Below are 13,837 nucleotides of genomic sequence, written 5' to 3' on the forward strand. Positions count from 1 at the left end.
TACTCCTCAGATAAGGTCAAACATCATCGTTGAAATCCATCGATCGTGGAGACTTATGATATCTCAGAAAGATTTGAACACATATCTTTACCATAATTGTACAACTACATTGTGTTCGTTGTTTGAAAAATATTAGAAATCGGGGGAAACAATTTTAAAAGATTGATTTTTACTCTCATTATAATAAAAGCCTATATGGAGATCACTAGTTACATGGTTTACTTAAAAAATGCCGAGCTCCATTATGGATCTGTTTATAGCCCAATTTACAGAAGACCGATGATTACTGTACTTTTGAGGCAACTGATATACACTTATACGTTTGCCTTCTGTTTTACGTTATAGAAACGCTTGGTGGTAAGAAGTCATGTTGGGACTCGTTTGTTATTTTCTCTTGATTCCAAACCTTTTTGTGTTTTTCCCTAGAGTCAGATTTCCTGAGATATAAACAAGCTTTTATTCACGGATGAGAGAATAAGTGGAGCACATTGCTTTCAAGTCCTGGAGTTATACGGGTTAAGATATGTTATCATAGCCATACAGTGTTGAGGTCATTATACAAACTTAAACCTACGCTCATCTAACTTTGAGCTCTCAAACATTAAAAAAAATGCACTGAATTGGCAATTGAATAAGTTCAAATATAAACTTATTTGGGACAAAAAGGAAAAAAAACCTTCTAAATGTACATGGCACAGTGTGACATTGAATCACAGACAGTGTAACCATATATGGTCATGTGTTTGTAACCATGTATGGTCATGTGTTTGTAACCATATATTGTCATGTGTTTGTAACCATATATTGTCATGTGTTTGTAACCATATATTTGTCATGTGTTTGTAACCATATATGGTCATGTATTTGTAACCATATATGGTCATGTGTTTGTAACCATATATTGTCATGTGTTTGTAACCATATATTGTCATGTGTTTGTAACCATATATGGTCATGTATTTGTAACCATATATTGTCATGTGTTTGTAATCATTTATTGTCATGTGTTTGTAACCATATATTGTCATGTGTTTGTAACCATATATGGTCATGTGTTTGTAACCATATATTGTCATGTATTTGTAACCATATATTGACATGTGTTTGTAACCATATATTGTCATGTGTTTGTAATCATATATGGTCATGTGTTTGTAACCATATATTGTCATGTGTTTGTAACCATATATTGTCATGTGTTTGTAACCATATATTGTCATGTGTTTGTAACCATATATTGTCATGTGTTTGTAACCATATATTGTCATGTGTTTGTAACCATATATTGACATGTGTTTGTAACCATATATTGTCATGTGTTTTGTAATCATATATGGTCATGTGTTTGTAACCATATATTGTCATGTGTTTATAACCATATATTGTCATGTGTTTGTAACCATATATTGTCAAGTGTTTTCAGTACATAGAGAACTGTAGACAACTGTCTGTCGCAGCTATTAAATTTCGCAATTTCCATTTCAAAACAAACTGGCGAATATAAAATCCGCAGATTTAACAATTGAATGGCAATTCCTACCAATATAGATGATGCAGATATTAAATTCTCCCATACTTCACAGGGATATCCCGCGGTTGCTAGGGAAAAGATATCTCTATCTTACACAGGGGTGTAAGACAGCTCACACGCGCTAGACGATAACGGGACATCATCAATACATGTGGCATAGCCACGTCGTGCATTGTAGATGACGTCATCAATTTTTATGCATAATGACGTTCTTGCGCGATCATGGCGCGATGAAAAAGCTGGAAACCAAGTGGAATTTCATCATTTTTTCTTTTAAGTATGGGAGAAAAAGAATCTTACATGGGTCTGTGAAGTGGACAGGGATGTCTCAACCTTCATGAAGATTTTGGCCGTCTACCCTCGGCAAGTCTCGGATTGACCAGCCAAAATCTTTCACTCGGGTTGAGATATCTGTCTACTTCACATACCCATGAAAGATTCTATTAGTGTTGAGATAAACTTTCGTGACTTTACTTGGATCGCGTAACTAAATCGCACGCGAATGAAAGTTGGTTTACAATATGCACAAGGGTCACCATTTAATGTTCTTACCTCTTTGAAGTTCACTTATAGAATGTGAATGTACATTTCAATGTATTTCCTGAGTATGGTTTGGATGGTGATATGGATTAATGAAATCTCTCATCCCCGTGACAGGAAAATCTAAAATCTCAAACCGAGGGGTAAGATTTTTTAGTTGTCCGACACATAAGGCTTACTATGTGTTGACAGCTTCAATATCTTACCCCTAAGGTCGAGATTTACCTTGTCTCACTACCATGGGTGTGAATGTCAGCACAATATTGTTGTGATGTCATGACATTGTTATTGTGACATCATCTTATTGTTTATGTGTGTGCAGGCTGTCTTGCCCTGGTTAGAGATAACTTAACTTCACCAAAATTGTGAATATTTGTCCAGGTTAATAGAAAAACTTTTCCAATATTGTAGTATTGTTTTGTATTTAACAGTTCAGTTTTTTTGTTGTAGATAAGGAAACTGGTTCCTCCCAGGCAGATATTGTTGCCATGGCAGATTTCATTCCTGTGTATGGTGTTCCTGATCTGGCAGAAGTCCTAGAGCTTATCTCCACCACTGAAGCAGACTCGGTGTCAAGGTGTCGACCTCTCAAAGTCCTCAATTATTTACAGGTATTTGTATATATTTCAAGGTAATTGTTTTGGTCGATATTCAATAAACCTCTAAGTTATGAAATTCCTTAACTTTACTTGCATATTCATAGACATAAATTTTTTTATTCTTGTCTGAAAAATTTTAAGTCCTTTCCACTGGACAAATTTGAAATAGTGTTTGGTGCAATATTCACTAAAGTTAGATTTGATCTATTATTTGTGTGGTATAGATTTTGCTTTAAAGGTAGGATTCATGCTATATGAAGTATAAAATATTGAAAAGATGATAAGGATGCTAAGGAAGAGGAAAATATTGTGACAAGATGAGATCTTGTGTTTCTGTGATGTGTCACGTTTATTACGATATTATTTCAATCTGTAGGAATATCAGAACATCTGTGAATAATTATTAAACTAGAAGATACTAGGAAACGTATTGATTAAAAATCATTGAAAACATATATGTTCATGTCCTTTAACCCCTTAACTCCCAACTACGCATTTCTACGCATTTTCGTGTCGGTGTTAGAAAAATCGCAATATCTCCCTTATTTGTTGAGCTATTGGGATACTGTTTACATCCTGTAAAACTACAGATAATAGCCGACAACTTTTGTTCTGAGAAAAAATTCATATGGCATCGTCTTTTTTCTCTTTCAATGAGTTAAAATTTCATGCCAACTTAATTCCGAGCATTTTTAAATTGTTGACGTCGTGTGTCAGACGGCGAAATCGCCGGAGCGAAGATTCGACATTGTATCTCGAATTATGCAACAAGTAGCAAGAAATAATACTTGTATTTCACGGATTTTGTAGTTGATAATGTCAATTTTATGTGTGACTAATTATATTGAAAGAAATTCGTTCTAACATTATTTTTTCTCGTAGCATTAGTACATGTAATAAGTACCATGTGTACTACACAGTAAACTTCGACGAAATCCTAATACAAAATAAGCAAAATATCTATTTACCATACATACCAAGAAAGCCGAGAAACCACTGGTCAAAATACACAAATACACAAATTTGTAATTCATTACATGCCGAAATAAGTTTTCTATTGCCTCTACAAATCTGCTAGTAGTTTCGACGGAAATCGCGGTCCGGTACAATTTCTAATATGTTGACGTCATCGGTACAAAACAAGCACCTGTGCGAGGAAGATGGGCATCGATTCTGAGTTGATTTTCTCAAACGATATAAATATAAGATAAAATTTACACAAGAAATATATTAAATTTATCATTAGAATAATGAATTTTAAAACATTGTTTGACGAAGAACAAGAATTATATGATGCTGACGACAGCGATATCTATTTATAGTAGTAGGGTATTTCCTGACCGGGACAGCCACTTTCGATTTACAACACGGGCCATGTGCAGATGTATGTGGACATTTTACCTAAATCGTTACCAAAACAACATGACCAACCTTCTGATTAGGATATTCAACAAACAAACTTTGTAGTGATATCGACGTTATTGATGATACAAGCCTACATAACAGTTGTTATGAACTTACATTGACAGCTGAATTATACTGTAGTGTAACTGCACCAAGGATTCCAAGGCACATTTATGTTGAGTAAGTATATTTGAATTTCTCTTTACAAAAATATACAAAATGCATTATCAGGTTGTAATTCTAGAGCAAAATTCATAAGCATGAACTGCACTGTGATATCATTCATTGTATATAAAGTATAGCATGTTTCATATTATAAATATAGGTACACCCCCCCCCCCCCCCCCCCCCCCCCCCCACACACACACACACTATTTGTCTGTGGGCCTATTGGAATACCATAACAGCTGTGTGTATGGGTTTGTGTGAGTAATTATTACATGAATGAAAAGGCTCTGTCATTTTACAAATAAATTCTACAGATTTAGAACATAATTTGACCAATATACAGTGTACATATGTTGTGGTCACAATCTATTTCCACCCTTACATGTAGATGTAAATGTATAGTGTTACTGCACATTCAAGTTGCTAAAATGGTGTTAACATGCATATGTTTGATATGTTTTTGTTCAAATTCAAGCAATACATGAACATTTATTGTCATGTCAGATTTTGTTCTAAAATGGAATGTACAACAAATATAAATAATTAAGTAGCAGATATACAGTGCATATACACAATTGTATATGGTTTCAGTTATATTTTATGTATAACTGGTAAGATGTATAAGTACTGTGTACATGGACCATGTATACATTTGTAGGTGGTATTCAAACTTGAAGTTGATCAATCCCTCAGTTCAAGGTTTACATACATGTACTTCAATGATCTGTCTCTTCATTATTTACTATAGAATACCAGAAATTGATACCCAGAGGATTTATGTACTAGAAAAACATATTATATTACATTAGTTAAATTGTGAAGAAAAAGATAAAATAAAAATACATGTAATCTGCACCTGATGCTCAGAGTAACCAGAGTTTCTTCTATCTCTAACACCACATAATAGACATTCTATAGTATGATATGTCACTTCACTTAGTCTGGCAATAGATCTAGAGTCATTGGAACCAGAATAATCTTGCTATGCAGATGGAAACTGGAATGGTGATTTTATTTTTAATTTTAAACATTTTAAGAGATTCTATACCTGAACTTTATATATATGGACGGAATACCTGACCAGATTAAAAACGCCAATGCATCTGCAATAACTGAATATGATTATTCATACTGTATTATGTTTTTCAGTCTCTAATATGTCCAAGCCTTTTGAAATGAGAGTAATGTAAAAAAAAAAAATCAAATCTGACATGAATATTTCATCTTCTTTTCAGGATTTTTTTCTTACCTGTAATGATCAATTATTGAATTATACTGCCAACCAGAAGTTTTATTGGAAGATTAGTGAATCTTTGAGAAATCTGCTAGATTGTATTACTGCAAAGGTAAGAGCAAACATATTTCTTAAGTTCAATTAATCAGTAATGGATCACAGGGACCTAGCACAAAATCTTTAACCAACAGTATACATATATACATTATAGTATCATAAATAGGTATACTCAGTCTGTTGGGTAAAAAAACATCCGTGCCAGGTCCCTGTGTCAAGAGTTTTTTGGGGGGGTTTGGAAACTTATTTTGGATAATTTTTTTTATATATATAAAAAGGTGTTTTCACCATTTCTTATATTCATTATCACACCTTGGAATTTATACCAAAAGTTTTATCTTTATTAGTCTAAGATCTATTTTTAAGTGTAACTTTCTAAGCTGTAGTGTATTCAATATGAGCAAGATTTTTTTTAAAAAGGTATTTAATTACATACATATAACATGTGTACACATGTATTTATACTTAGTTACTTAGAGTGTACCATACATTTCATTTGATGTTTGTACAACCAGGGACTGCCATTCAAATGATTTTATGATTCTGGATGTTTTTTACAATGTTTGTTTTATTGAAAACTTACAGGTACATCAGTTTGGACTACATGTATATGGACATCAGTGGGTGACAACCTTAGGAAGATAACCAAACTCCTGTTATGAAACTGAAACTCAGCCAGTTCATCACCATTTTCCAATCTGCATTATTAAAAATACCATACCTGTATCTGACTTTTGAGTTCTTTCTGATTTAATTCATACAGTTGTGAACTTTTACAAGTTACTGTGTTAAAAAAAAATAAAACATGACAGACACAATATATAGATACATGCACATGGATATTCTATACATAAATAATGCAACCAAAGGCCAAAGATACAAGATATATGAATGTGTCTACAATTCTGACAAGTCACAACACACATGTGCATGTATAGATATAGGACACCTCATAATGTGTAATACAGTATTGCCCGTAAAAAGAGGTGTCTAAGGCCTGTGGTAGACGCCATATATAAATATATATATATATATCTGCAATATGATCAAGACAACATACATGTACATGTATATGTTTGTAAATACAGCAGTGTATCTATGAAATGGACAAGACATATATATACGGTGCAATGTCTAAAAACTAAATAAGACATATCACAGTACATGTATGTACATTTGTATACATGTATATGGGGATTTAGTGGATGGGGGCTCCTGTCTTATAAATTACAATGGACATGTATATGTAGTAATGTTGATACTGCAATATGGTCAAGACATAAAATATACATGTATAGACACTTCAGTGTACACATATCTACAATATTGTCAAGACATAACACATAGATGTATAGACACTGCAGTGTATCTACAATATGGACTATACATAAAACATACTTGTATAGATACTGCAGTGTATCTACAATATTGACAGTACATAAAACATACATGTTAAGTGTATCTACAATCTAAATAAGACATAAAACATACAATATACATTTACATGTAGATACTGCTGTATGGTCAATACATATACATGTATGTAGACACTGCAGTGTATCTACAATAAGGTCAATGCATAAAACATACATGTATAGACACTGCAGTGTATATACAATAAGGTAAAGACATAACACATACTTGTTTGTAGACAACGTATACAATGTATCTATAATATGGTACATATAAAGACATAATACACAAGTATGTGTATTACATGGTGTCTACAATAATGGCAAAGTATATCACACATATACACACGAATATGCACGCTGCATTTTGTTTGTAAATGCATGCATGTATATTTGGGGGAAAGTGGGGGTTCCTAAGGCCATATAAACTTGTCTTTTTGGTTATGAAGCAATATAGGACCGGACATAGAACACACAGATAATAAATGATGAATAGAGATGGGTTTTTTTTCTATCAATATCAGATATGTACATGCAAATCATCGTGAGTGCATGTAAAAGTAAAATACACAATTTTTGTCCATGAAAGCACACTTGTCTACTTGTCTTTTTCTCTGAATTGATTTATTTTGTTGATGGATATTGATACTTTTGTGTGGATAAATTAAAGAAACTGACACTATATAAATGGATAAATAGTTGCCTTGTTAACTTAAAATTACTGCAGTATACGTATGTCTTGCATTGCATTTTTTCGCTGAGTACATATATATTTAGACATCTTATCTAAACATCTTGATTTGGGAGAACACACGCATACCTATTTGTAAGCCGTCTTGCTACGATGACAAAGGAAATGATTGATATGAAATAATGTTATACTGGTGGTTGTTGGCGTTCCAAAAAAATGAATTGATCTGAGTATGAATATAAATATTTAATGTTGTAAACAGTAACATGTCAAACAAACAATTTTGCAACACAATACATTTTTTTCTATGTGTTATTCGACTGAAACCCATGGAAATGGTTCTATCAGCGCAAAACTGCATTTTTTCATAGTTTATATTTTGGTTGCCATGGTAACATTTTTTACGCAAAAAAATAATAATTTGATACTCATTCTGGCCACGTCCTCTTTTGAAATTAATATGAAAGTTAAAAGATTACTAAGCCTGATATATAAATTAAACTTTCTGTAGTTGAAGCAAGACAGGTAAAACACTAATTTTAACATTTTTCAAAAATCTTCGGTTTTAAATGTTGTTGGTTACCATGGTAACATTCAAAATTAAATTGAAATTATGGCATTCAATAAAATTTTCAACCCTTTGCAATAATATACTTGATGATCAGGTTGATAAATGGACATTTAAATAAGTTTCGTTATCTTAAGAGTGATAAATGTAGGAAACTTTAACTTTTTTGTCAGATTCCAAAATTTCGGTTGCCATGGTAACAAAATTAATGTGAAAACATTGATTTTCTTACAAAATGTGAAAAAAATTGTGATCTAAAGTTTCTAAATATATATGGGTTGATTACCAAAATTGTTGATGCAAAAGGGTGAAAAATCACTTTGAAAGAAAATGTCGGATTTTCGGGAACTCTGCTAAAAAATTCTTGGGAGTTAAGGGGTTAAAGGATTTGTGCAGTCAAAAATGATAATTTCAGTTTATGCTGGAAATGGCTTTATTAGCACGTGTAGAAATCTCTCTGTACCGCACGCGACCGGAATAACCCGTAAGCCGTCAATATCGGGGTCAAATTTTCTGACCACCCGATTATGCATATTTTCTAGCTCTAAAGCGTGTGACGTCACAATAGTCCGTGGCTTAAAGCTGTACTATAACTGATGTGCTATCACTTATATCGACGGTCACAGGGAAAAGCCGATCAACGATTTTTTATGATGACTTTTGAGTGAAGTTAATCGTACAATAACTTTGGCACGAATGTAAATAACTAAAAGAGTGCAACTCGATGTTTTAAATACTCTAATTTATGCTCTAATAGCAGGTATCTTCGTGTAATTATGAAAGTAAATCCGCACAGAAATAAAAGTTTCGGATTTTTATTGTTGAGGAATTCAGCAACGAATTAGCTTTAATTAGATAATATTTTCCTGTAGTCTGTATCTTTGATACATTGTGAATTGCAAAGTTTGTGACTGTAACATGAAATTTTACGTAACAAGTAAAGAAATCCTTGATTAAAGCATTGAGGATATGATGCTTTCACATACGTACACACTGATGATTGATCATTACAGACATTGTGTTGTGTGTTTCTAACCGAATAAATTGAGATAAATTTATTACAAACCGTAATACGTTTCAACATGTGGTAGAAAGAATTTATTTTTGATATTATGAAAGATCAAAATATTGAAATATTCAGCAAAACAAACTTTTTTTAAGACAGTACGGTCACGTTCAATTTTTAATCGATATACGAATAGATACACCGATATAGATATATAATTAGCCATGTCTTTGGTTTGATGGTTATGTAATACCAGGACCAGGATGTTGTTTACCTGTACACAACGCCATTCATCGAACTCATCTGTAATTACCTGGCCGCGGGCAATTTGCTATTCGGTGGACTATATCGGGTATTTGGTATTGTCTTACTGTCAATCAGGCTAGGACATCCGTTAATTGGATTGTGATTTGAATTATGGAAACCCCGTACATCAATGCTCTAGGTATTTTATTGTGACCTCCATTTTTAAAATGAAGATGTAAAAGCAAATGGAAATAAAATATCCCTGATCATACCTAGGAATATATATTACACACACACACACACACATATATATATATATATGTCGTACACAGATAAAATAATAATGGAAGTTGACTTATTCAGAAACAAAAATGGTTCTAAGAACTATTTCAACTAAAGGTTTAACCTTAAAAAATTATTCCAGTCAAGTACTGTAATAACGTTATCGTGGCATATAGCAATCTTCCGTAAATTCTAAGGAATAAGTAAGAATTCTAAGCATGTCTTTTCAACCGTTTCGAATCTACATGTATAGTCATACAAGAAGGGTTACAGCATTACCAAACTAAATATACTTATTTAAATATCACTAAGTATGTTCATATATCACACCATTAAAATCTCGGTATGATATACAAAAGGATCGACAATGAATAGGCTATTTTTAAGGATTAGTATATTTTTTAAATAATGATTTTTTTTTAAATCTACACTTATACTGTATCTAAAATCATATATCAGAAATATCATTGTTGTATGTCTGATTTTTAGTAAACGTTATGGATAAAGTTTTAAAGGCAACAATATAGATATACATATTATTTTCGGTATAAGATCGGGGCTCGGCACCATAAAACTTTCTCAGACAGATTTTTTACCCAAGTCTATGTTAAATCATATACTTGAGTAAAAAATCTGTCTGAGAATAGTTTTATGGTGCCGTGTTTGCATCGTTATAGCATAAGTTTGAAATAAAAAACACGCATTATAGATATATTCATGCTTATTTTTGTGATTTTACTCGTAAAAAGATAGTGTTACATGATACTGTTTTTTATTACACAGACATTTACATAATATTAATATTCTATCTAAATCTCAGTCCAGACTGATCCGAACATCATTTTGATATCGTTTATCTAATCTAAAGTTAGATATATACTTTTTTGAATGTTTGAAATGGTGTAAATGGAATGTTTTGAAACTGAAAAAATATCTACATCATAAAGCTAGAATAACCATTTACTCGAAAAACTCAAATTGTAGATCTAACGTATACGTATATATGCTGTATAAATGTATAGTACTAGGCTTACCTTGTGTTGCCGCGGACTACTCTGACATCACAAGACCACGTGACGGCCTAGCTCATTTATCTCTGAACCGTAGTCGATACTACCCGTAAATCACGACCAAAACCAACCGATAGCACTAAAAGCTAGGCGATTCGTTGGGTGGGACTTGATTTTTCATTCATCCAAAGCAATATCCTGGCGTATCATAAAAAAAAAATTTTGGCTGCACAAATCCTTTAATGCATCGTTATCGGCCGATATTCAGATAAAGTATGAGCGATCCATTGAGAGAAAGCGTGGTTAGTTACAGGAAGTGTGAACCGGAAATGACGTAGTACGCAAGTTGTCGTGTGTGAAATATTCCTATTTTTAGTACAAGCGAGTATAGCGAAGTTTCGGATGTAAGTACAGTTCGTATGCAAGTTATAACTAATTTTGTAGGTTAGGATGTGTTTATTTATTACGTATAATACAAATGCTGGAAATTGTGTAAGCAACCTTTTCCAACAAGAATCCAGCAATAGAATAATCTCACATGGTTACTATAGTTTTCCAGCAACGCTCCAGCAAGGTTCCGTTACTTCGGGGTTGGGATTTCACTTCTGCTTTGGGAGTCAAGGTGTTACTACGTCTAGTGATGTTTCTCTGTGTAACTTTCCGCTAGGGATGTAAGAGGTGTTTCCTCGATCCCGATGCGGTTGTCTTGTCATTGTATTGTGTATGTGTACATGTGTACGTGTTAAATGTGGGGAATTTTCCAGTATTTTTATAAGATTTTTGTAACTAGGAAACTTAGATTATTCTGTCATAATTTGGGAATGGATTGTATACTGTAGTCAACTCTACTGTACTGACTATATAGAATCGTTTTGGGGAAACAATTATTATTCAGTGGTAGATTTTTATATATATAGAGGTATATTTTATCAGAAGTATTAGGGAATTACTTTTACATTTTTTAGATGCTGGAGATTGCTGGATTTATTGGTAGGAAATATTGTAATGTAACCATAGGATAGCTACTGTGAGAGTGTGTTGAGAAAGGAATAGATCTTCCGAATTTATCATTGTTTATTGTAATATAATTTCAAACATAATTAAATTATTTAACTTTATTTAACTCTTGGTTGTATTTGATTAGGAATCATAGTCTCGGTGACAGTGATTATTTGGTATGAGAATCTTGAAACCTCATACCTATGTAACTGAAGTTTGTTATAAATTATACATTGTACCTAATGGTCCAAGGGTAGACAACTCCAGGAAACCTTGATACATGTTTGAAGACTGAAATGACTAATTGGTGCTGCAAATGCTGAGACGAAGAAGATCCCTGTGGAAGAAGATGCCTTACAAGAGACTATTATCACTTATTATAGATTTTAATGAGATAGTCCTTGACCATTAGTCGAGTCCTTTAATGGACATGGTATCAATCAGGTTGATACCCAACCTATGTAACGGTCAGACACGCTACCTGAATTATAGTGGTTTTGGTCATACCACTTGGCCGTTACAATATCAAATTGTAACATTATGCAAGCTTTTCTATTGTTTTAGATTCAGATATCTTGAAAAGTTTATATTTATTCTTTGCAGGGAGAGGCAGTAAGGATGGCAAGGAAGTTACCTCCCCTTGTGCAACGTGATGAGGTACTGGAGCTACAGGACCAGATGACTAGTATTCTGCCTGATGGATGTCGTGTGTGTCTGCATGATCGACCTTTCTGTCACCCTATATATGACATGGATGACTTACCACAAACTCAGTCAGGTATGACCCAGGAAGTTTCAACATCCTGAGAAATTGTGACTGAGAACTTGCAAATTCAACAGAAGAACAGAGCAACTTGAACTGATTACCGTTAATTTATACATATTAATGTTAGCTTTGCTGATTGAGGATGTCAACAAAAATTGTGATACTACAAGAGATTTGTGTGACATTTTAAAGCCATTCTTTTGAATGAACATAAGGCTGTGAATTATTGAAAATTTGATCAACAAAAATACGATTGCATGCCACTTATATTTACCCAATATCTCCTTTGAATCAAATTGGATGCTATCTCACTTTCATGTTGATAGCATAAATAAAGGACAGTGAACGGTTATGAAATATTTGAATAATAAAAATAGAAAAAGAAACGTTAATTATGGCTCAGATTTGTTTTTCTAGCAATTACTGCCAGACTATTTCAGTGTATCAAGAGTAATATATCTACAGTAAAACACCTTTATAACGAACATGCTTACAACAAATGCATGGTTATAACATAGGGATTTTCTTGCCCTGTCAAGGTGTCAATGATATGTTGTAATATGTATATAACGAACTATACTTATAACAAAGTGAATCTGTTCGTTATAACCATGTTTTACTGTAATTTTAGTGCTCAATGAGGATGTCTAGTAACGCTTATGTAATTTCAGTGGACCTGAAAGGCTTGAAATATGATACTATGGTATTTAAGTAAACATGAAGAAATCTATAATTTGATTTTGGGTATGTAGCATGTTGAAGTGAAGTGTTTTATGTTTGTTAAAACGATAGATCTTGAAGTTCATTTAAGATCAGACATAATATGCTAAAATCTGTATAAGCCATTCAAATACAGGATTACAAACAGAGTTTGTTCCAATAATTGTTCATTTGAGGTCACATAGGTCAAATAGTTTGAAATTTCAAAACAACTTCACATTATTAGTAACAGCCCAAAAGCTTGGAATTAGACATGTAGCAGGGCTATCAAGTTTGTTCAAATGAATGACCTTGACATTCTCAATCATACTAAAACCTTTTAAAACGATTTCGACAATGAAAATGAAGGCCTCTATTGACCCGATATTTTGTCTTTAGTTTGTTGGCATAAGGGCCTTCAGGTTTGATAAAATTGACTGTTTTTCATGCTCCACCTTACATATTGCAATGAACAAGAGACTTGGAAACCTTAGATATATTATAAGCATTGAGTACATGCACACATTGAGAGATAGCAAAGGTTGCACAAAAATGTGACATGTTGTTCATATCAAGAAATGAGGTTATCGTTAAAGCTCATGTGCCTCTTGTTATAAATAAGAGG

The 13,837-nt window shown here is 32.9% G+C and overlaps 1 protein-coding gene and 1 long non-coding RNA gene across 2 annotated transcripts; both read left to right on the forward strand.

Annotated features, from left to right (window-relative positions):
- The first annotated feature begins 1,810 nt into the window (after positions 1-1,810).
- On the forward strand, positions 1,811-12,905 carry LOC138316491 (PMS1 protein homolog 1-like). Its single transcript, XM_069258184.1, has 3 exons — positions 1,811-1,835; positions 2,522-2,682; positions 12,351-12,905. Exons 1-3 carry the CDS (start codon positions 1,811-1,813, stop codon positions 12,552-12,554), a joined length of 390 nt encoding a protein of 129 aa, XP_069114285.1. The 3' UTR covers positions 12,555-12,905.
- LOC138314753 (uncharacterized) lies at positions 3,148-6,259 on the forward strand. Its single transcript, XR_011207415.1, has 3 exons — positions 3,148-4,254; positions 5,478-5,588; positions 6,119-6,259. It is a non-coding gene; the product is annotated as an uncharacterized lncRNA (long non-coding RNA).
- Positions 12,906-13,837: the final 932 nt, after the last annotated feature.

Source organism: Argopecten irradians, chromosome 2 (assembly GCF_041381155.1).
Source record: "Argopecten irradians isolate NY chromosome 2, Ai_NY, whole genome shotgun sequence".
Lineage (NCBI taxonomy): Eukaryota > Metazoa > Mollusca > Bivalvia > Pectinida > Pectinidae > Argopecten > Argopecten irradians.